The sequence below is a fragment of the Grammomys surdaster genome, unplaced genomic scaffold (assembly GCF_004785775.1).
Source record: "Grammomys surdaster isolate TR1022 unplaced genomic scaffold, NIH_TR_1.0 170, whole genome shotgun sequence".
In the NCBI taxonomy this organism is placed as follows: Eukaryota; Metazoa; Chordata; class Mammalia; order Rodentia; family Muridae; genus Grammomys; species Grammomys surdaster.
This window is the reverse complement of record NW_021604618.1, coordinates 23,570,487-23,595,040: the sequence shown is the minus strand read 5'-3', so window position 1 is coordinate 23,595,040 and position 24,554 is coordinate 23,570,487. Positions and strand designations below refer to the sequence as shown.

At 43.4% G+C, this 24,554-nt stretch overlaps 2 protein-coding genes across 3 annotated transcripts in view; one reads left to right on the top strand and one right to left on the bottom strand.

The window, feature by feature from the left end:
• Positions 1-24,554, top strand: part of Tp53bp1 (tumor protein p53 binding protein 1) — a 73,515-nt gene that overhangs the window by 43,125 nt on the left and 5,836 nt on the right. For both annotated transcript variants that reach the window (XM_028766928.1, XM_028766929.1), the window contains 11 exons: positions 1,626-1,683; positions 3,928-4,020; positions 8,894-9,377; positions 14,009-14,161; positions 16,094-16,365; positions 16,958-17,107; positions 17,323-17,753; positions 20,326-20,517; positions 20,887-21,102; positions 22,666-22,881; positions 24,422-24,516. In XM_028766928.1, coding sequence (XP_028622761.1) covers positions 1,626-1,683; positions 3,928-4,020; positions 8,894-9,377; positions 14,009-14,161; positions 16,094-16,365; positions 16,958-17,107; positions 17,323-17,753; positions 20,326-20,517; positions 20,887-21,102; positions 22,666-22,881; positions 24,422-24,516 — 2,360 coding nt within the window. The remainder of the gene's footprint in view (positions 1-1,625; positions 1,684-3,927; positions 4,021-8,893; positions 9,378-14,008; positions 14,162-16,093; positions 16,366-16,957; positions 17,108-17,322; positions 17,754-20,325; positions 20,518-20,886; positions 21,103-22,665; positions 22,882-24,421; positions 24,517-24,554) is intronic.
• Tubgcp4 (tubulin gamma complex associated protein 4) overlaps positions 24,255-24,554 on the bottom strand; it is a 31,090-nt gene continuing 30,790 nt past the window's right edge. The window contains exon 19 of the transcript XR_003711355.1: positions 24,255-24,316. The gene's annotated coding sequence lies outside the window, so the exon portion shown is untranslated. The remainder of the gene's footprint in view (positions 24,317-24,554) is intronic.

Genomic DNA, 24,554 nt, shown 5'->3' with positions numbered 1-24,554 from the left:
GACAATCAGTCACACTGATACGTAGTACTCCACCTCTTTTTGTTTGTTGGTTTGTTTGTTTTTCCTACTAGGAAGGTAGTATCTGGGGCTCACAGATTGATGGACTTCCTTTCACCCTCTGGGCAGTTTACCCCTACTATCATTGACCTCAGTATTTTACCCCTAGGCTGACTAAGCCCAGGTCCAGCCATCCATTTTCTGAACAGGAAGGGCTCTAACTACTGAACTCTGCTGCTTCCTCGATGGGCAGTTGAGCTTATGTTGAGTCATGAGTGTTCTGCGAATGTCTGAAAACACTTAAGAGCTGTGTTTTTCTGAGACTGGAATAAATTGCAAATGAACACAATTTAATCCCTTGATGATTAGTGACACGGTTATGAAAATACTTTGTTCCTCTTAGCCTTGCACTTACATTATGGTTGCTGGCTCTTCTGTGGGAAGTGTCCTTTCAAATATCTGTCCTTAAAACATTTTTTAAAGTGAATTTCTGTGTATGAGTTTCACATGTATGTATGTGTGTGTAGTGTGTGTGCCTAGAGCCTGTGAAGTTCAGAAGAATCCTTTGGGGCTAGAGTTACAGATGGTTATGAGCCACCATGTGAGTTCTGGGAACTGACTGAACCCAGGTTGTCCCCAAGAGCAACAAGTGTGGGTAAAGCCCTTTGGCAAGGCCTTGGGTGGCTTCTACACGCGAGTGTTTCTAAAATGAACCACTTAGTTTATGCATTAACTTAACATATTTTCCTATACATTTATTTATTTTGAGATAGAGTTTCATTATATAGCTCAGGCTGTCTTAGAATTATTGTGTAGCCCAGGTTGGCCTTGAACTTAAGCTTCCCAAAATGTTGACATTCCAGGGGTGTGTTCTGCTTCACCTGGCTTGTCACATAGTTTGTTCAGGTTTTTTTCTTTCTTTGTTTCATTTTTAAATAAAGTATTAGCTCAGCATCATGGTGCACACCTTTAATCCCAGCACTTGGGAAGTGGAGGCAGATGGGTTTCCCTGACTTTGAGACCAGCCTGGCCTAATAGACCCTGTCTCAAAAATTTTTTTTTAGTTTATAAATCTTTTTAAAAAGGTTGATTTATGTACTTTGTGTATATGAGTATTTTGTCTGCATGTTCATCTGTACATTAGAAGAGAGCGTCAGATCCCATGGGGCTACAGTTACAGATGATGTGGGTGCTGGGAATTGAACCCGGGACTTCTAGAAGAGCAGACAGTGCTATCAACTGCTGAGCTATCTCTCTCTCCTCCCCCAACCTCACCTTTTTTTTTTTTTTTTTTTTAGGTTTTCTTTTGTATTTTCTCGTGCAAATTTTAAATTTCTTATTTGGGAAGATGACTCATGATTCAGATGGTTCAGTTTTCACTTACAGATACTATAGATTGCAGTTCTGGTGAAGTACATACATTTTCTGTAGAAAATCTGAGACAAAATAAAATGGTAGCTACGAGAAGAGCTCGTGCTGCTAATGCATGTCTTTTCTGTTACCGTTTAGTTCTCCTGGTTTGTGTTTCTTTTGTCGCTGGTGTGGCAGGCAGGCAGGCAAGGCGTTAGACTGCGGTGACTGACGGCTGCTTCTCTTTCCTTTCTCTCACTGCTTTTGTTTTTGTCCAGAGCCTACAACTGCTGAGAGAGAAAATGGATCTACTGCCATTCCTGAGCCTGTTGCCAGGTAACCTGGGCTTGTTGTTACTTAGAGGAGTTTGATACAAAGGGCTGCTTAAAGAGAGGACCACATGAAAACACTCAGAGCCCAGCATAACGATGCAGCAGTGTGTTGCATTATAGGCTTCCTTGGTAATTTAATGTCTAACAAACTTTTGTTGTTCTTACTGTTAGAATACCTAGTGTTTTTCTCACCATTCATGTATGTGCCCTTTTCTTTGTCTGGTGATGACCAAAGGAAATAAAGGGCCAAAGAGATGGCTCTAGACACATTGTCCTGTGTTCAGTACTCGGCTGCAGCCTCAGGACATTCTGCCTTTTCTTGCCAAATATTTGCCAACTGAGCTATGCTGAGCTTTTTTTTGCTTTGTCACAAATGCTGCAAAGCATTGAGTGAAGTATGCTGGGATATGTAGGCTCTGGTGGCTGTGGGAACAGGGTTGTTTGTTTCTGGTGTGAGGCATCCCAGCGGGGAAAACCCAGGCCAGCAGTTGGTGACACATAGGTGAAGGCTGTAAGGCCAGCACAGGCAGGCACTGTGAGTAAAGCCATGGCTGTGAGAGTGCGGATGACTGAGGACGACAGCTACACCTGTGCTCCATTAAGAGTTCTTTGTCTCTTCAGTGGCTGTCAGTTTTTCGTGGGCTCGCTGGGCTAGAGCCCAGTTGTTGTGCTTGCCTAACTGAGGACTGTCATTCAGTCCTATGACGAATAAGTGACACTTCCAAAAAAAGGAGTCAAGCTTAGTATTGCCAAATCTTAAAAAAATTGAAGAGAATTTTAAGTTTTTTAAAAAACAAAGTGTTTACTGAGTATAAATGACCCTCTTTGTTGGTTTCTGAACTTTGGGGAGAACATAGGAAGGAAAAGTGAGGAAAAGCAAAGGATGGTGGGTTATGGGAAAGATGAAAGTCATTGGTATTGCCATGAAGCAATTCTTTTTTTAATTTAACCTATGCTTAAGAAATCTGTTAATTTTTTGACCATTAGGTTCATATTAAGAAGTTATTGAAAGAGGATGGAGACTTGGCTCAGTGGTTAAGAGCACTGGATGTTCTTCAGAGGATGTGGGTTCAATTCCCAGCACCCACATGGCAGTTCACAGCTGTCTGTAACTCCAGTCCCAGAGGTCTGATGCCTTCTTCTGGCCTCTTTGAGTTTCAGGCATTTGTGTGGTACAGAGACACACATGCAGGCAAAATACCTTGTATACGTAAAAGGATAAAATTAAAAACAAATTGTTAGAAAAATAAGACATTTCAAATAAGATTTGTATTGTAAATGCTTGTTGCATCCTCTGCATCTAGGTGAGGCATTTGAGTGTTCATGAGAGACACCTGGACTCTGTTCAGAGTACTTGATGCCACCTTATGTTTTCAGTCATTTTACTGTGGGAAGGCTAAAGTGTAGACCACAATAGAGATAGTGTAATATGGACAACCATATTGTAAGTGGCCAGTCTTCTTTAATTATAAAATCTTGGAGTACCCCCTTCCACCAGTGGGTTATTTTGAAGATGATTCTGTTTCATATCATTTTATGTAACTATTTCAGTGCTAGCTCTAAAAGATAAAAACTCTTATTTTAAATTAACCGATTGTTACCATACTTTTGACAGTAGTGATTTCTCAGTGCTGTTAAGTATATGGTGTTATCAAGGTCCCAGATCTACAAATCGCATCCAGTTAATATACTTAGTTCTGTTTGCTTTTAAGATCAAAATTTCTCTCTTGTTCCTTTTCCAAGTTATCTTCTAAAGGGACTAGATTGTTCATCCTATTTCTTTCTGGATTTTTCTCTTTATATCCTTTTAGTATTTAATAGAGTCTCTCCAGTGACCTCACTGAAGGTTTTTTTCTGTGTGTTTTGCCTGCATCTGTGTGCATGTACTACACATGTGCATGTGCATGTACTACACATGTGCCTGGTGCCCATGGAGGCCAGAAGAGAGTGTCAGATACCTGCAACTGGAGTCACAGGTGGTTCTGAGTTGTCATGTGGGTGCTGGGAATGGAACCTAGGTCCTCTGGAAGAGCAGCCTAGTGCTCGTAACTGCAGACATGTCTCTTTGGTTCCTACACTGAGAGATTTTTATTGTGCTAATTTGAAACATATCAAAGAGTTGGCTTTTGGGGGTAATGTAGATTGGCGTTTGGGATGCCAAGGAACTCTGTGTCTAAGTAGGGTGATCTCCAGAGGTACTTTTCCTTTTGAAACTTACAAGATGCATTGCTTTAATGCGTTATGTTAGTCCCCAGAAGCCCGTGCCTGTGTTTGGCTGCATCTGTGAAGCCCAGCAAGAGAAGGATGCCCAAAGTGAGGTTCCTCCCTCTGGACCCATCAGGTAAACATTTTCTTTTTCTTTTTTTGGGATGAGATTTCATTATGTAGCCCTAGCTGCTCTTGAACTTACAGAGCTCGCCTCTGCCTCCTGAGTGCTGTGATTAAAGGCTTGTGCCATACTGTCTGGTGTATTTTCTGCAGCATTGATTCATTGTATGATTGATTCCATTTCATGGTATTGATTGGCACTGTCATGTGAAGTTGGCTGTTTAAGTATTTACCTGTTTGTTTACTTGCTAAATTGTTATATGTTGTCTTGCTCAGGCTTGCCCTAGGCTTCTGGACTTAAGCATTGCTCTTGCTTCAGCTTCCTGAGTAGGGAAGTAGCTTCCACAGGGGCATGACTGTTTGTTTGTTTGTTTGTTTTAGTTTTAGCTTTATCAAGACAACATTTCTCTGTGTAGCCCTGGCTGTCCTGGAACTTGTCCTGTAGACCAGGCTGGCCTTGAACTCAGAGATCTGAAAGGCACCATATCTGGCTATTTATTTATTTTTAAAGATAAATATTCTTTTGTCATTTTACGTTACAAAAATTTATTTTCATTACAACTAAATTTTGTAATGTAATGTGGTGTGTGTATGTATGAGAGAGAGAGAGAGAGAGAGAGAGAGAGAGAGAGAGAGAGAGAGAGCGCGCAGTATATGTTCTCTCTCCACTAGAGCAGTATACATCCTTAACCAACCCCCCTGCCCCCCCCCCCCATGTCATTTCTCTAGCCCTCCTTCCCTGCTCTTTCAGTGTCTCTCATTGAATCTGGAGCTCATAGATTGGCTAGATTTGCTGACTATTAAGCTCAGGGATTCTCCCATTTCTCCCATTTCCCTACTCCAAGCACAGAGATTACTAACACAGGCTTGTCAACCAAACCTAAGTATTTATGACTATAATTTTAGCATTGATCATTTGTCAAGAGCTCCTAGGGAAATGAGGAGTACCAAATTCCTGATGTTTGGTAGTAATCTGCTAACACTGCCAATATTGTATTGAGTCACTGTTCCCCCCCACCCCCCTAGACTTTCTTGAGTCATGGTCTCACTCTGTGGCCCTGGCTAGCCTGGAACTAACTCTGTAGATCAAACTCACAGATCCACCTCACTCTTCTGGGATTGAAGGAGTGCTTCACCATGCTCTGCTCATCACTTTTGGTCTTTAAAGAATAACAGTTCTGATTACCTCTTTAGAGACAGGGTTGAGATTGGGGAGGGGAAAATCTTAAAATATCCATCTTTTAGGAAAAAAATTCTTAAACAAAACATAACTTTGCCTTAGAAGTAAAGTTTTATTCACAGGCTCTACTCTGAATAAATAGTTTCTGGGGTATCTTAGTTTCTTGGACCACAATAACTGCTGTAGGCTGGGTAGCTTATGAGCCACAAAAATGTATTTCTTAACATCTGTGGGCTCTGGACAGTCGTAGATTAGAGCTGGCAGTTCCTGGAGTGGTTCACAAGTGCACTCACAGCCTCAGGACAGTTGTTCCTTCGTCATGGAACACCTTCCAGAGCTCTCACTCTCCGTGCAGCTCCATGGGCTGTGGGGCTTTATGAGTTTTTCAGGCACAGATTCATTCTGTAGTATGAGGTAAATGTGCAAGCTTGTTTTAGGATGGGAAACAATTGTAGTCTTGACATTAGCATTTGAGTCTGTCAGCTTGTGTGGCAGTTTGTTTGCTTGTGAGTTAGTTGTCTTAAAGCTTAACATGACTCTGGAGGTGGGTTGTCTCATTATTGCTTTGTTTTGTGCAGCTGGGGGTGCTTATGTGTCTGCTGAGCTCAGCACTTTCACACTTTATGATCGATCATTCATAGATCATGAAGATCTAACTGCGATCCATGCGTTTCCTTGTAGTATGTTCTGTCCTCTGTCTCAGTGGCCCGTGTATCCTCAGTCAGCCAATGTTCCTGACAAATAGGACAGGCTTCAACAACTAAGATGCTCCTTTCAGGTGGAAGGCTGTTCAAGTCCATTGTCTGTTAGCACTGAGTAACAGAGACCTGCAAAATTCACTACCCACGCAGGGAGAGCCCTAACGGACGTTTTATACCCACGTAGGCAGACATAGCTGCTGTGAATGAGCCCCAAGCTTTGTTTTTCTCTGGCCAAAATGGGCAACAATATGCCCTGGTTTTTAAGCTCCTTCTGTGTGTTCTTCAGGGCTAGAACATTGTAGACTCAGAATGGATTTTTGTTTGTTTGCTTGCTTGTTTTAGAAAGCCTTAGTCTGTAGCTCAGGCAGACCTAGAATTCAACTGTGACACCCAAAGCAGGCCTGGAAGGTTCTGCAATCCTCCTGCCTCACGATTCCTAAGGGCTAGGATTACAGGTGTGAGTCACCACACCTGGTCACTTTTTTTTTCTTTCTATTTACATGTGACATAGCCTTGAAATGCATTCGTTTATGTTTATTTACTATGGCAGTAGCTTACTGATTTTGTAGTTTATTGATTTATGGAATATTCATTCTTTTGTTCAAAGTGCAGATATTAAGCACCTGTGTCACAGTTAACTTCAGATACCAACTTGATACAACTTAGGGTCACCTGGAAAAGGGAACCTCAACTCAAGAATTGTCCAGATTAGTTTGGTCTGGGACCATGTCTGTGAGGGATTTTCTTAATTGTAATTGATGGAGGGGGGCGGCACTGTGGGCGGCACCATTTCTAGGTGGGTGGGCCTGGGCTGTATAAGAAAGGCACCTGAAGCAACCCAGAGGAAGGCAAGTCATAAGCAGCGATCTTCCAAGGTCTCTGCTTCAGTTCTGCCACTCTCCAAGTGCTGCCGTTAGTTCCTGCTCTGGCTTCCCTTGTCAATGGACTGTAATCTGTAAGCCAAACAAACCCTTCCTATCCTCAAGGTGCTTTTGGTCAGTGTTTTATCATAGCAATAGAGACCAAACTAAGGTAACCTGTATTCTAGCAAGCTTTGTGTTAAGCATTTCACATATAAAGATAGACAAATTTGTGTGAAACCTGATTAGAGCTAGTCTGCATTTCTTATTCTAGAGAACTGTTAACATTTAAAACCTCCAGTCACTTTGGAAACAATAGTATTTGGCTTAGAGGCAATACCTAGCTAATGCTTATAGGATAAATAAGTCAGAAGAAGGGATCTCAACTGAGGAATTGCCTCCATTATATGGCTTGTAGGCAAGTCTGTGGCAGCATTTTCTTGACTAGTGATTCATTGTGGAAGGGCCCAGCTCGAAGTGAGTGGTGCTCCTAAGCAGGTGGTCCTGGGTTCTATAAGAAACCAGACTAAGCAAGCCATGGGGAGCAAGCATTAAGCAGCACTCCTTTTCTGGTCTTTGCTTTGGTTTCTGTCTCCATGTTTCTGCTACCAGTCCCTGTCCTGTCTTCCCTTGATGGGCTGTAATTTGTAGGCCAGGTAAACCCTTTCCTCCCAAGTTGTCTTTAGTCATGGTTTTTATCACAGCAATGGAAACCTAATTAAGACACCCTGGTTCTTCATTCTCACAAATGGGCAACTAATGAAGAGCTGGGGCTGGATCTTAAGGAATGTCTGCAGTTTTCCTGAGGTGTTTAGTGTAGATGTGCCCAGGAAGCTCAGCCCTGAGACACTGGACACATGCCGTCACCAAAAGGCCTTTTGACCTGGAGAGACCAGAGTCTTACCTGGAACTTTCTTCCTTGACGGTTGTAAGTCTTCTAAATTACTGTTCAGGAGGGGGCAGACCACATGCATGGTGTAGGAGTCAGTAAAGAAGGTTAGAGCCGTTCATAAAACCTAAAGAGACATCATCAGTGACTGATAGCGTGCTCTCGCTCCCTCTCCCTTTCCCTCTCCCTCTCCCCCTCCCCCTCCCCCTCCCTCCTTCCCTCCTTTCTTTTTTCTTTCTTAGTCCCACCTTGTAGCCCTGGCTATCTTGGAACTCACAATGTAGACCAGGCTGGGCTGGAACTCACAGTGATTCACCTGCCTCAGCATCCTGAGTGCAGCTTTGGAAGTGGATTGCTAAGCTGCCTTGGATTGCTTGGGGTTCATAGGATTTGCCTCTTGTTACCAACCTCGCTCCTGTGTGTGCTTTTGGAATTGTCTTAGTTCACTTATTGCATGTTTGTGTTGGCTGATGGTAGAGCTCAAGCCATGAGGAAAGGGGGTTTAACTTGACTTTCGGATGTGCTTGAAGATTAAGGGGCTGCATCCAGTGATGACTTTCTTTTCTTTTTTGGGATTTGGGTTTTTTTTTCCAAGGCAAGGTTTCTCTGTGTATCCCTGGCTATCCTGTAACTCCTGGAACTCAAGAGATCCACCTGCCTCTGCCTCCTGAGTGCTGGGATTAAAGGTGAGTACCATAACACCTCACAGATCTATCCTTTTTATGAAGCCACCAGTATTTATTCATAAATGCCCTACCCCAGTGACCTTGTCAGATCTTAATTACTTCCCAGAGACCCAGCTCAAATACTGTACACGATTGGATTTAGCATTTATCCTTTTGATACATCATCACGATATCACGATGGGGATTGTTTTATTATTATTATTATTATTATTATTATTTTATTTTATTTTATTTTATTTTATTTTATTTTATTGTTTTTGTTTTTTTTGAGACAGAGCTTCTCTGTGTAGCCCTGGCTGTCCTCGAACTCACTCTGTAGACCAGGCTGGCCTCGAACTCAGAAATCCGCCTGCCTCTGCCTCCCAAGTGCTGGGATTAAAGGCATGCGCCACCACCGCCCGGCTATTTTTATTATTTTTTTGAGACAGTTTTACAATATAGCTTTAGTTGTCCCTGAATCCATGATCTTCAGCCTCCTGAGTACTAGGATTATAGACATGTACCACCACACTGTCTTAAAGGAATAACCTGCATTCAAACCGTGATATGTGGCGTCTTTGTCATTTTCAGGGGGAATTTGCTCCATTTTCCAAGTACTCAAGAAGAAGACAAAGAAAAACTGGATGATACCCCAAAGCTCAGGCAGAGTGAACAGCCTGTGAACCCAAGTGGGCCTGTTAAAGATGCTGCTGCTTCTGAGGACTCTGCCTCTGTTTCCCAGCAGAAGGCCTCACAGGGGTCGTTAAGTCCTCAAGTGGAAGTGATGGAAACAGACCTGCTAGAAGGACTGGGTGCTAACCAGGACAGACCTAGTAAGATCTTGATGGAAAAGCCCACCCAGAGTAACATAGGAATCCAGACCATGGACCATTCCCTATGTGCCCCAGAAACTGTTTCAGCAGCAACCCAGACTGTGAAGAATGTATGTGAGCAGGGGACCAGTACAGTGGAGCAGAACTCTGGGAGACAAGATGCCACTGTGCAGACTGAGAGAGGGAGTGGAGAGAAACCTGCCAGTGCTCCTGTGGACGACACAGAGTCCCTCCACAGCCAGGTGGGAGCATAGCTGGGTGCCTCAGGGGCCCTGCTACAGACTGTATTCTCTGAGGGTCTCAGTTTAGTGCTTCTCATAACAGTCTTATGTTTTTAGTCTTGTGTATGTGTGTGCATGTACACGCCACATGGGGCCCGTGTATGAAAGTCAGAAGACAGCCGTAGGTGTTAGCCCTCAGGTGTTTTCCATTTTTTTTGTTTGAAACAGGACCTCTCATTGGTCAGAAGCTTCCCAGATAGGCCAGCTTACCTGACCTCTTGAGTTTGGGGTCATGTCTTCTCCCCTTCTCACTATTGTTGGGAGTAGATAGACCACTGTACTCAGCTCTGCACGTTGGTTCTGGCAGTCTGAACTCAAGTTTTAACGCTTTACTGACTAAGCCATCTCCTCACCTTCAATGACATTTGGTTTTGGTTTTGTTGTTGTTTGTTTGTTTTTATCTTATTTGTTTTTTGACACAGGGTCAGTCTCACTTGGCTGGCCTGAACTCAGAAAGATACTTCTGACTCTGCCTCCCAAGTGTTGGGATTAAAGGTGTGTGCCAACATGCTCTGGCTAATAATCTTTTTAATTAAAAAGATTGACAGAGGACTAGAGTAGGGATAAGGTATGCTATCTAGGATTGCTTTTTTTGTAGGTATTGGTAGAATTGTCATAGAGGTTTCATGTTCTGTAAAAGGGGAATTACTTGTTTCTCATGATGATTGGTGATGGTGATGATGGTGGCTAGGCCATAAATGAGTCATTGAGGACCAGATTTACATGCTAATGGAGAAGCTTTAAGGGTTGAGGGATAAAACATTTATTGCAGTATCCAACATTTCTGAAGATATTGATGAGTGCTGTTATCTATTGATTTTCTTACAAAGATTAATTAATTTTATTTTTTGTAAGTGTCTGTTGCTGTGTGTATATGCCATGTTAAGTGCAGGTGCTCATAAGGACCAGAAGAGGATGCCAGATCCTCTGGAACTGGAGTTACAGATCTATGTGAGCTGCCATGTGGATGCTGGGAGCCAAACCAGCCAGTGATAGATAAATTCTGTGTGTGTGTGTGTGAGAGAGAGAGAGAGAGAGAGAGAGAGAGAGAGAGAGAGAGAGAGAGGGGAAGGAAGGAGAGAGAGAGAGGGAGAATATGAGAATGTGTGTATGTGTGTGTCAGACACATACACATTAATTTAGGTTCTTGGAGACACACATTAATGCAGGTGACTAGGGAGTCCAGGAGTCACCTAGTGTGGGTGTTGGGAACTGAACTCTGGTTCTCTACAAGAGTAGTGAGTACTCCTAACCAGTGAGCCATCTCTCTAACTCCTACCTGTCGATTGTTATGGGTGTTATTTTAGCAACCACTTTTGATAGATATTACTACGATGCCATGCAGAATGAGAGAATGTCTTTCAGAGCTAGTTTCTCCTGCTGAGAAAGTGCTAGGGGCTGGAGAGATGGCTCAGTGTGCTTAAGAGCCTTGTTCTTCTAGAGGACCTGAGTGTAGTTCTCAGCATCCATGCTGGGCAGCTTACCCCTGGCCTCAGCTGGCCTCTGAGGGTGTATACCCTCACACATGACATATGTTCATCACAGACATATGCACATAAATAAAATGAATCTCAAAACAAGTGCTAGAAAAATGCAGCTGGTGTATTGGTAAAGAGTGTTAGGGGGAAAGTTCTGGAAAGTGGAGTGTGGAGAACTTGAAATTGGTGTGGTCTTTTGAAGGACTGTTAGAGACAAACACTAGATGGAGTTTTTCTGAGTGTCAGAGCTTTTTTAAAAAATCTCTCTGAAATAGCTCGGACTCAAGCCAGTGCTCAGTGAAAGTTCAGGGCCGCTTTCAGGCTCCCTAAACGTGAGTGTGTGAAGTGTATATGGAACTAGATTTTCTGTGGTGGGAAAATGACTTTTTCCCACCCGGTAATAGTGGAATATTCAAGTTATTCAACTTTGGAGACTCTTCTCACAAGTTAGCATAGATTATCTGCCTCCCTCTCAGACTCTTGTCTTTATCAGCTAAGTATGTCCCTTGAAGGGTTCACTTTTATGGGCAGAAAGATCTTTATGTTAAGATCTCAGGATGCAAGATGGACCAGCTAGTGGGGAACAGTCAGTGCGTAAGTCATTTTAGGCTGTCTTGGCTATGGTACACAGTGATGGACATGCAATAGCTATGTTCTAACCTCATTAAACAGAGTCACATATCTGGAAACAATTTGAAGAGTTGGTTTAGGGTCCATGGTTTAAATTTTATATCTCTGTTTGACTCCATAGCTGAAGTCAGAGTTAGAATTGTTCAGTTATATTATTGAAAACTTGGGGCTTTCTACCTGCTCCTCCATAGAATGCAGAGCCAGTGGGATGAGGACAAGGACAGATGTCCTTGAGATGTACTAGACATGGATAACGAGAAGACGTTAATGAGAAGACGGACCAAATGCTGGCAAGTTTTAGCTACCAGCAAGTCCTAAGTAGTAAACACTGGCAGGCTCTAAGAAGCTAATGATTAGGGGTAGTGAGCAAATAGGGCTTTGAAATCTAGTTTGCAAATAGTCCTTTTTATCAAAATTATCCAAATATGACTAAAGCATAATCTTGGGCCCCATTTGACAATAGAATGTGAACATGAGGGTTGGGGAGACAGTTGAGTTCATGAAGTGCTCAGTGCTCAAACGTGAGGGCTGGAGTTCCATCCCCTAGAACCTGTGTACAAAACCTGATGGAGGAATATGCACCCTGGGATCCTAGCACTGGGGTAGCAAAGACAAGTTCCCTGGGGCCTGCTGAGCAGCAGCCAGTCTAATACAATTGGCAATAGGTTTAAGGGGAGAGAGTAATTGTAGACACATTGACCCTTAGGTCTTCGTGAACATTCATAGACACATGTGTGCACACACATACACACACAGATCTAGAAGAAATTATAACCATGAAACAGCCTGGTTCTTGTTTGTTGTCTGCTTGTTTGTTTGAATAGTGGTCTAAGAATTCTTAGTTTGTTATTTATATTAGTCGGTAATAGTGCATTTGAATTTCTCAAGCCCTGAATGAATTATACCTGCCCTGATCTTTCTAGCAGTTGTTTGGATCCATGATGCACATAAGCTAGTTGCTAAATATTTGCATCATGGTTTTTGAATGAAAGAAGCTTATTTTTCTTGAAGTAATATGAAGTTGTCAAAAAATAGGGTTTTGTTCAAGCTATTTTTAATGGTAAATCTTAAAACTGTTTTATTATTTTTATTTTGTGTGTTTGAATTTTGCATGAGTATATTTAAGTGCACTGGATAGTACTGGATCCCCTAGCACTGGAGTTTATAGACAGTTGTGAGCTGCCATGTGGGTGGCAGGACTTGAACTCCAGGGCCCTGGTAAGAGCAGCAAGGGTCCCTAACCAGTGTGCTATTTCTTCCATTCTAGATATAAGATCTTAATTTGGTTTCGTTGTTGTTGTTTTGGTGACAGGTTACCTAGGCGCTAGCCTCAAACTATATAATCTAGAAATGGCTTTGAACTTCTAATTCTCCTGCCTCTACCTCCAAGTGTTGGGATTATAGATGTAAACTACCATGCCCAGCTTTCTAACGTAATCCTTTAGTTAAAAAAATCCATTCCTTGTGTCTTAAATGGGATTTCTGTGACTAAACACCATGACCAAAACCAACTTGGCTAAAAGGGTTTATTTGGCTTCCATATCCAGAGTCATAGTCCATTGAGGGCAGCCAATGCAGGGGCTCAAACAACAGGAACCAGAGACAGAAGCTGATGCCCAGGCCATGGAGGGCTCTACTTAGTGGCTTACTCCACATGGCTTGCCTAGTTTCCTTTTTTTGTTTTGGTTTTTTGGTTTTTATTTCTGTTCTTGTGGTTTTGTTTTGTTTTGCTTTGATTTGTTTTGAGTCAGTTTTCTTCTGTGTTGCCCTGTCCTTCCTGGAACTTGCCCTGTAGATCAGACTAGCCACCAACTCAGAGAGATCCACCTGCCTCTTGAGTGCTGATCCCACCACTGCCTGGCTCAGCCTGATAGAACTCAGGCTGAGGAGTGTCACCACCCACAGTGGGCAGAGCCCTCCCACATCAGTCACTAAGAAAATGCCCTATAGCCAGATCTTCTGGAGGCATCAGTGAGGTTCCATCCTCTGCTTTTTGTTACTGAACTGGTTTCACTGGTTAACAGGTGTTGACTCTGGACTTCTCTAAGGGTCAAAGAGCATCTATATTTTAGGTAAAGCACTTTTATCATCAGAATTAAAGGATTAGCTGGTTGTGGTGGCACATACTTATCAGAGCCTGAGGCAGGAGGATCATGAGTTGGAGAGATCAGCCTGGGGTACATAGTGAGTTGAAGACAAGTCTGAGCTATACAATGAAACAATAAGTTGAAAAAATTTAGAATGCTTATTTGTTCAAAATAATGTGTTAGATAGGTACTGTGGTTGAGCTTTGTCATTTCAGGTCAAGTCAGGCAGACACAGATTTCTGCAGCCTCTTCTCAGTCTTGCCCGTGAATAAATGGAGCACTTGTCACATCAGGTTCATGAGCCTTCTGACTGTTCATCTGACAGTTTACAGTGAAAACTGACTCCATTCCACTTTGTGTTCACTGATTTTGTTCTGTGTTGTGTCTTTTGTTGTAGGGGGAAGAAGAATTTGAAATGCCCCAGCCTCCACATGGCCATGTCTTACATCGCCACACAAGAACGATTCGTGAAGTCCGTACACTTGTCACCCGTGTCATCACAGATGTTTATTATGTGGATGGAACAGAAGTGGAGAGGAAAGTAACGGAGGTAATAACTGCATCCACTTACTCCCCGCCCCTCCTGTCCCGGAGTCCTTTCCCTCTCCACTCTTTCAACCCTGGGTCACTAGGCACTGCCACTTTCCTTCAGTTTCTTTTTTTTGTTTTTTTGTTTTTTTTGTTTTTTTTAATTTTGAGATGGTGTCCTTTTACACAGCCCTGGCTGTCCTGGAACTTGCTCTGTAGACCAGGCTGACCTCTTATCTCACAGAGATCTGCCTGCCTCTATCTCCTGAGTGCTACCACTGTCTGACTGGTTTGTTTCTTACTGTAGCTCAAGCTTCTTAACCTGCTGTGTAGCCATTCTTGAACTTCTGATCTCCCTGTCTCCAGCTCTGTTTATGTTTCTGACAAACCTAAGGCCACATATGTGTGAGTGGCAGGGGGCAATCCCCCAATTGCACTCCATCCCAAGCCTGTGCGGTTTCTTTCCTTTTAACATTCATTCACTCTATTCATTTGTTCATTCATTCATTCATTCATTCAGTGTGTGTATTCATGTGGGTGTGTGTGTACGGTGGCCCGTGTGTGACAGCTTTCAGAGACGGCTCTCCTCGCATCGTATGGCTCTGGGCTATCAGACTTGGGTCATGAAGCATCATATGAGACATTTTGCTGTCTATCCTTGCCCTCCTTCAAACTATAAATTCTCAAAGGAGAAATTTTCCAAAAGGGAGAAGTCAAAAACAACCATTTGTTTACCTTTTCGTAGTATTACATAAATATGTGTGGTACATAATGTCTCTGTGGAGAGGCTGGGGCTGGTGACAGGAGGGTCTTCTTTCTCCACATCCTGTCAGTTAGCATGATGGCTCTGTAAACATTTTAGATGAGGAAGACAAAATTGTGTCATGTATGCCTATTTCCTTATGCTGTGCCTGTTGAGGATGCTGTGTCTTGGTCCTAGACCACTGTTGTACCATGCCTGGGCTTCAGTCTCACTAGCTGGCTTACCACTGAGCTAGCCAGCTTGATATTCTAGTGGTTTGTACTTATCAAAAATTCATCATCATCATCATCATCATCTGAGACAGGGTCTCATTATGAAGCCATGGCCGTCTTGAAATGTAGTCCAGGCTGGACTCTCTATGAGTTCAAACTCATAGAGATCTGCCTGCATCTGCTTCCCAGTGCTGGGATGAAAGGTGTGTGACTGCACTCAGCATGTACTTCCATTATGTGAGGCCCTCTGCCCATGCCGGATAGAGTTCAGAACTGTAAACTCAGTACTCTCCCACGAAACGACATCCTTGGCTCTGATAATGGTTTTGTTTTCATTTTTACAAACCAATTTTAGTTATTTTTGCTTATAATTTTGTTTCCTCGCTCACTTATCAAGGAACTAATGTTACTGATGTGCCCAGAATGGCTCCTGCCCACTCCTCTCAGTGACCTCTGTCGTTCTCTCCACAGGGAAGTGGCTTCTGCCCTCTGGGCTAAAGTCCTTGCTAGTAGCCTGTGCTTAAGAGCTTTCCCAAGAGAGATCATTTCATGTGACATAGAAAGGGTTCTTTCTTCTTAGTGTTTCACTACATGTTACATGTTAAGTGTTTGGTTCAATAGCTTTGAACAAGTTTAAAAACAATATTTATTTACTTAATTTTGAGTCAGGGTTTCACTGTATAACCCTGGCTAGACTGAAATTGATATATGGATCAGGCTAGCCTCAAACTCAGAGTTTACCTGCCTCTGCCTCCTAGGATTAAAGATGTGTGCCATCATACTGGCTATGCTTGAAAAAAATTTATGTAGCCATGGCTCAAAACAGATATAGAATAGTTCCATTGCTTCAGAAAGTTCCTTCCCGATTCCCACCTGGCTGATGTGACATTTCCTGCTGTCTCTAAGATTTCTCAGCCATCACCTTAGCTTTCTGTTAGTGTGCTTTCTTTTAGCTTCCCTATCTGTTTCTTCCCTTCAGGAGACTGAAGAACCAATCGTAGAATGTCAGGAATGTGAAACAGAAGTTTCCCCTTCACAGACTGGAGGTTCCTCTGGGGACCTGGGGGACATCAGCTCCTTCTCTTCCAAAGCTTCCAGCTCACACCACACATCCAGTGGAACAAGTCTCTCAGCCATACACAGCAGTGGCAGCTCAGGGCGAGGAGCTGGGCCACTCAAAGGAAAAACCAGTGGGACAGAACCTGCAGATTTTGCCTTACCCAGTTCCCGAGGAGGCCCAGGAAAACTGAGGTGCAGACAGGTTCTCCAGAGAGAACCCAGCAGGGGCAGGGCTGCTAATGTTTTAATATCACATGAGAAGAAATATTGGGGTGTGCCCCACCTTGAGCTGGAGAAATCAGTGCCTTTTCCTCCCTTGTGGGCAAAGAAGCCCTTTAGGGGATGTTGGGAATGCTGGGTACATTCTCCTGCCATCCCTATGTTCTGCAGCTTATCCATAGTTTGGTTGGGAGTACAGATTTGGAATAGGCCCCACTGCGCTCTGTGCCCTTGGATTTTGTCCTTGGATTTTGCTCTGTGGGTATCCAGAGTCTGAAGTAGAATAGAAGGTTGGGCAGAAATGGGTGTGGCATTTCAAATAGTAGCAGCAGGAAGCTATGTCAGGAGGGAGTAGACATTCATACAGGAAAAAGTCCTTTTATCCCATCCTCCCTTGCTCCCCGGCTGAGGTTTTGTTGATGATTTTGATGGGTGTGAGCCAGCTTCCTGTTGCTCTGAAGGAGCAGCACATGTAGCCTGACATATAGTTGGAAGGTTCTGGGGAGATGTTAAAGCATGCATTCATCAACAGCTGCTGTCAAACTAACCTGTCTTCATTCTCTAGTCCTAGAAAAGGGATCAGTCAGGCAGGGGCACCAGTGTGTGAGGAAGATGGTGATGCAGGCCTTGGTGTCAGACAAGGAGGGAAGGCTCCAGTCACACCTCGTGGGCGTGGGCGAAGGGGCCGCCCACCTTCTCGGACCACTGGAACCAGGTACTTGGGTAGTGTTGAAAAAATAGGAGTAGAGGGAAGAGGAGAACAGAGTGTGTAGGGTACGAGAGGGAGAGGAGGCCCACACTGCTGCCTGAACCCCTGAGAGACGGGGCTCATGCCTGCGATGGGTTCATAACGAACGGGCAAGAGTTCTGTAGGGAAGAGAGTGGGAAGGTAGGTCCTGCCTTGTTCTCACTTCCTCCTCTTGTCTTTAGAGAAACAGTTGCATCTGGCCCATTGGGCATAGAAGACATTTCACCTAGCATGTCACCAGATGACAAGTCCTTCACCCGAATTATGCCCCGTGTGCCAGACTCTACCAAACGGACAGATGCCAGTTCTAGTGCTTTGCGGCGGAGTGATTCTCCAGAGATTCCTTTTCAGGCTGCTACTGGTTCCTCTGACGGCTTGGATTCCTCATCTTCAGGAAACAGCTTTGTGGGGCTCCGTGTTGTAGCCAAGTGGTCATCCAATGGCTACTTTTACTCTGGGAAAATCACCCGAGATGTCGGAGCTGGGAAGTATAAGCTGCTCTTTGATGATGGGTATGAATGTGATGTGTTGGGCAAAGACATTCTCCTGTGTGACCCCATCCCCCTGGACACTGAAGTGACAGCCCTCTCAGAAGACGAGTATTTCAGTGCAGGTAATAAAACAAGCAGAGTCCCTACAGCTGTACTGTGTCTGCTGGTCCATCTTGTCAGCAGTTACCAAGACAGTCTTGTCTTCCCCCAGCCTGTCTGTTTCTCTGGATCTCACAAGTCAGAGATGCCATTCCTATTACATTGCTTACTCTTGCCACTGACTATTTGTAGTTTGGTTTTTAGTAAGCGTATTTTGGAATAGTTAGAGAATTAAAGGAAACGTTACCAAGTACAGAATGGTGTTGGGGTAGAGGATCTGCGACCTCCTCGCCAGGCATCCGTATCCGCAGTGTCCTATATTACTCTGATATTGTTGTAAGAACCAAGAAGCCAATCTCAATTCCTAACTGTTAACTAAACTCCAAACTTTATTTGGATTTTACCATCTTTTCTATAATGTCCTTTCTCTGTTTCAGGATCCAATCAAGGATACCACATTACATTTAGTCATCATGTTTCGTTTGGTCTCCTCTGGTTTGTGGCAATTTCTGTCTTTTGTTTTTCCATGACCTTGACAGTTTTGAGGGGTAATAGCTATTTTATAGAATGGCCTCTCAGATCAGGTCTGATGTTTTCACATTAGACTGGAGTTACGATTTTGTTTGAATTCATTGTAAAGAGCCCTTCCTATCGTATCATAGATGGGGCTGAGGGAGGCTGCCATCACTGTACATCACTGGGGATGCCTTTATCACTAGGTAAGGTGGTACTTTCCAGGTCTACCCACTTAAACATTAGTGTTTCCTCTTTGTATTCTGTCTTCTTTCACTCCCGCCTTTTATGCCCTGGCTGTCCTGGAACTTGCATTGTAGAGCAGGCTGGCCTCAAGCTAACAGAGATCCCCCTGCCTCTGCCTACCGAGTCCTGGGGTTAAAGGTGTGTGCTACTATGCCAGGCTTCACCTCTGACTTTTAAGCTCACTGACTGCATTGATAAGAATTTAGCCAGAGATTGGAGGTGTACTGAGATATTTTAATTTAGGAAGAGTTTGTTAACTCAGCACACTGTATGTCATGCTCTTATTTGAAGAATGATGCCCTTGTTTTGTTTTTTTTTCAGGGAGTCTTAGGTCACTGCCCTTCTTTTTGTAATAGCCAGTGTGGGCAATGGTGAGGTATTCATGTGTGCTTTTACTTTTTCATATGTTAATTCTGTGAATATAGCTTTTAGCTATATGGTGTTGATGTCATTTAGAAATATCCTTTCTGGATATTGTGTTGAACATGGGTAGAATGGGAGAACAAGCTTTTCTGTTGGGAGCTTCCAGGCTTTCTTGTTCTAGGGTTATCCAAGTATCTGGTTTTTGCTCCCTTGTTTTGGTGCTTTGGGGCCACTTTACCTTGTAACACTAGATAACATCATTGGATGTGTGGCATTACGTAGCAGTACATGAAACTGGTAGCTCATGGTTTGTATGTATTGTATTCATCTGGTATGAAGCCATGTTAGAGGTTGACCTTTGGCTCTTTCAAGGTAGATTGGTATCAGCAGTAAGTGTGCATCATGGGATACGGATTCGGCATTCCACTTGTTGAGGCTATTTACCAGTGTCAGTAGCACACTGCTTCTAGTTGTAGTAGCTGTTCCTTAGTGAGTGTCCTCCTGGCTTTGGGCACGTGTCAGTCTGAGGTGATCTTTAGGATTTGGTTTGGTGATAGGTTTAGGAGACGAGAAAGCTGAGTAATGGAATGGATTGTGTGGCCCAGCAGGAGCACTAAGACTTGCTTCCTCCTCCTTGCTTTTCCCTGGCAGATAGCTAGGGCCCTTAGCCCTTCACTGAAGACAAGCTAATGGACAATGATGTGTACCTTTCTGTTTATCAGAACAAAAAATATCAGTAGTGACGTGTGTGCCATTTTTATGTTGTGTGTGAGATATATGTTTATTGGTTGGTAGAAAAGAGTGTGGGTTTTAGTTGTTTTTTTTTTTCCTTTTTTCATAGAATTGGAAATAGATCTTGCCTAACTAATCCTTACATAACAGAACTAGGCCTAAACTCGGGTTGATTGAGTTCGAACTCAGCCATGTATTGTGCTCCTAACCTAAAGGCTTGTCTGTAGCTGTGGATCAGGGTAAGAGCAGCAAGGTGGAGGAGGGCAGGGAAGCAGGGTCTGTGTCCCCGTTCTTTGCTCTCTCCATCCTGATTTTGTTGTACAGTAGATAAGGATGTACATGATTTCTTAGAACTGTCATTTTCACCTGTAACCTAGGACTATCTCTCATTCTTCAAAGGAACCACAACGGGAAGGCTCAGGAGATCCCTGTAGGATCATTAAGCAACCATGCCATTCACTTCAGGAGATTCATTTGAGCCACTAGTAATTCCTAAGTCAAGCGTTGGGAAGCTTTATTTTATAACTAAAGACTTCTTTCTCTCAGAAGACCTTGTCTAATCTTAGTGTATTAAAACTACATATATCCCGAGTGTTGTAAACCATTTGGGATGGACAGCCAAGTTCAGCCCATGGTTGATGGCTCTTTGTGTTCCCTGCCTCAGGCCTGCTTTGGTAGAACCCTTCTGAGAGTGTGCTAAGCAGCCTACAGTTTTGCTATCTTTTATAATATCATTTCCAGGAGTGGTGAAAGGACACAGGAAGGAGTCTGGGGAGCTGTATTACAGCATTGAAAAAGAAGGCCAAAGGAAGTGGTATAAACGAATGGCAGTCATTCTGTCCTTGGAGCAAGGAAACAGACTGAGAGAGCAGTATGGCCTTGGCCCCTATGAGGCTGTCACACCGCTCACAAAGGCAGCAGATATCAGCTTAGGTGAGACTTTCCTGAACAACTGCCTATGGATCCATGCTTTGCTTAAAGGGAGCTATGGTTTATAGAGTAGTTAGGAGTGATTGCCTGACTCCTTTGTGTGGTTTAGTGGATAGTAATGAATGTCATTTCCTAGAGTTACTGCCATACTTTTCCCCCTTCCAAATACCAAATAAGAAGTCTCTAGGGCTTTTCCAGCCTTTCTCCTTCTATAGGGGAGCAAATATATCTCAGTCATGGCAGTGTTGGAACATAAAATGTGTGGCTTTAGAAGGAGGCTTCTTGGTTGGGAGAGGTTGCAGAAAGCACAGAACTATCCATGTCAGGTTTCAGTTCTTAGCCTGATCTTACTAGCCTTTGCTCACTCATCAGACAATTTGGTGGAAGGAAAGCGGAAACGGCGCAGTAATATCAGCTCCCCAGCCACCCCCACTGCCTCCAGTAGCAGCAGCACAACGCCCACACGTAAAACCACAGAGAGTCCCCGAGCTTCCACGGGAGTTCCGTCAGGCAAAAGGAAACTTACGACTTCTGAAGAGGAACGGTCCCCTGCTAAGCGAGGCCGAAAGTCTGCCCCTGGGAAACCTGGTAAGATGGGAGCCTGGTACACGGTGATGTCACAGACTGGTGCCTACAAGTGTATAGGTTATTCTGGCATAAGCTACATTCCTTGTCCTCTCTTCAGAGCCCAGCAGGAGGGCAAGACTTGATCACAGACAGACTCTGTGTGGGCTCTTTGGGGAATATAAGTATGTAAGTTTACGTAGACTCAAAATGGATAAAACTTAGGTTTTATCCTCTGCCATCTCCTGCTTCTTGGTAGACTTTGTTTCTACTACCTTCCCTCCCGGGCGCCCGCCGCCCCCGGCGCCCAATTATCTTGTGTTTAAACTTTCTCAAGCTTCCTATAGAAAGGTTGTGCTTCAGCCTGTATCTTCCCTTTGTCCTGCCCATCGCTTTCAGTCACTCCTATTCATTGTGAAGAAAATTGAGTCAGTTGTTCAAGTGTCTGTGGTGGCCCCGACCTGGCCACGGTGGCTTCTGCAGATAGAGGTAAAGCCTTGTCTCTTTTGTACAGGGTCTCTCAGGCTGGCACCGTAACAGCACCCCATATTCCCAGCCCCAGCTCTTTGTTTTTCCTGTTGGAGTTGTGTCATCTGCTTACCCACCTAATACCACCGCCGTGTATTTAAGGTTATTTAAAAACAGTAATAGCTAACCTTTTTTAAATATTTACTGGGTTAGGCATGAAGCCTAAATATTTTCACTCATACTCCCTTATATAATCTCTTAAAGCATATGTGCTAGAATTCTCTTTGTATATTTTTAAGAGTCTTAAGACAGAAAAGTTAGGTAACTTTCTCAATGTGACAGATTAAGCCAGATCTCAAATTCAGGTAGACTTGACCCTTTAGTCCAGTGTCAAATGCATAGTATTATGGCCTCTGACTGTTCCTGATCCTGGTTTTATTTTAGGAGGCATGCATGACCTGCTGTCATCTTAGCCTCCTAGTGAACCTGATTCAGCTTCAGTAGGTATCCATTTCCTTCTGGAGGACTTACTGGGGCACATCTTAGCATGGGTGTTCTGGAATGGAGGCTCACTTACCTTCCCAGGTGTTGACAGCTGGGTGTTCGGGGTATTTTGTTGTGGCTTCACCTCCACATAAAGACTATCACCAAGTATTTGGCACTGTTCTGGTGAGAGCCTAAGGCACAGTGGGAGAATCTGATTGGGACAGTTCTCGGCAGCAATGAAAAGTTGTTTTTTTTTCGTTACTCTTTGAAGATTGCTTCAAAATGTTAGAGACCTAGGCAATGAACGTGGTTGAAGACTTCCAAACACTACATTTTTGTTCTAGATCCACCTTTGATTTCAGGTGGCCTTAGAATTTGATGTTATAGAAATAGTACCAGTTCATTTCCATATATGAAACAACAGACTGCCCACTGTAATGGTCACGTCAGATTTAAATGTTATTTTGTCTTCGTTGTAAATTTGGTCCTAGGTTGTTGGCCATTTAGAGTTTTGGGTCATAGCTTAGACAAAGCTTACTAGGACATGGCCTATCTGGTCACGCTTGGTGCTAGGCCTTTGTCCAGGTAGTGATCTGTGTGCATCGTTTGGTAACTCTGCTTTGTTCTTCCCAGGGACAGTGGGGGCAGCAGAGTTTGTGAGCCCCTGTGAGACTGGAGACAACACAGGTGAGCCTTCTGTCCTGGAAGAGCCAAGAGGGCCTTTGCCCCTCAACAAGACCTTGTTTCTGGGCTATGCCTTTCTCCTCACCATGGCTACAACCAGTGACAAGCTGGCCAGCCGCTCTAAGCTGCTAGATGGTCCTACAGGAAGCAGCGAAGAAGAGGAGGGTGAGTCCCCAGGGGTGCTGACCTATTCGTTCTTTCCATTTACTTTGTGTGAAGGGATGGTTCTTTCGTTCAGGTAGAACAGTGCACCAGACAGGTGGTAACTGCGATTCTGGTTACGTAAGTAAAATTAACTTGTACCATATTTCACAAAATTGTTCTCAGTGAATAGTTCTCAAGATAGTCTTGGTAGGCAGCTGAGAAATATTTATCTTTTTGTTGATTTACACACTACATAGATCCATGTGTACACTCTATAGATTTATGTATGGATGTATATGTATGTGTGCATATGTATGGTAGTAATGAGACAATTTAGAAGTGTTATTCTTCTTCCTAAAGTAAGAGGTCCCAGGGGATCAAACTCAGGTCACCAGGCTTGGCAGCCTAGGGAGAGTTCCCTTCTTCTTACATAAAATCAATGATAAAAATCTGTCATTCTATCAGGGTTAAACGGCTTCAACAATGGCAGACTTGGAATTAGAACAAAGTGCTGGCTTTACCTTCCTAGAACTATCCAGATCCAGCAGGTTCCTGGTGTTTGGCCACCTTCCCCATTTATGCTCTAGCATCTATTTAAGAAAACCCACATGGAGGATACATTTCGTTCTGAGTATAAGAAAGGAACCAGGAGAGTTCTTTCTTATCCAGTGTCCCAAGATAGTTTGGGAAGAATTAGTTTCTAGGCCCTTTCAATTCTTGGACCTCTCATTAAAGTAAGTCTGTATGCCACATATATTAATTTATATCTAGGTGAAGTCTGTGGTCAGGTGGTAGAATGTATTTCAGAGGTCTGACAAATATGTGGTGTAGGAGAATGTGTAGATCAGACATATACAGTGAGTGACAATAGTCTCCAGGTTTCTGTCCAAGCTTGAGAACTAGATTGTTTTGTAAGTTAGAGTTCTGACTCATGTTGAGTCTTGTGAGAAGGAATTAAAATGAGGAAAATGTGACTGTCATAAAATGGTATACTGAAGCTGTATGAGAACTACTCACTAGTTACAGCCATTCAAACATGTACAGGGCATGGGAAAAGTCATCTGGGAACTGCACTGACATTTATAATGTTTGGAAGGTGCCTATCTGAGATGTTCTGGTGATGGGCGGCTGGGTTTTGAGAAAAAGTATAGTACGTGTGGTTTGTCAAACAGAATTGAGATATGTACAGTGGAAGAAAAAGCAGTGACCCAGCCTGACCTCAGTATTGGGATTCCCTTGAGTTCCATGCAGCAGTCTGGCATTACAGCAAAGATGGTTTGCAGACTTTTTTGCTTTTCCAGTGTTGCTTTAACAGCTTAGCCCTTGAAACCAGACTTCACAAGACAGTTGTACATAGGTGTTTGTTGCTTGGAATAGTCCAGAAAAATCAGAGTGATGCAGGCTGTTCAGTTCCTCAGATATATTAGTGAATTTCTGTCTGTCTAATCACCAGTAGCTGAAGAATAGAAGAGGAAGCAGTTACAAATAGACATTAAAGTAGCACCTAGGAAGCCATTATTTAAATTTTATAATATAAAAATTTTTTTTGTTATGCATACAGAGTTTTTAGAAATTCCTCCTTTCAACAAGCAGTATACAGAATGCCAGCTTCGAGCAGGAGCTGGGTATATCCTTGAAGACTTCAATGAAGCCCAGGTGAGGACTTTATTTTGTGGCTACTCTCTTTCTGTATT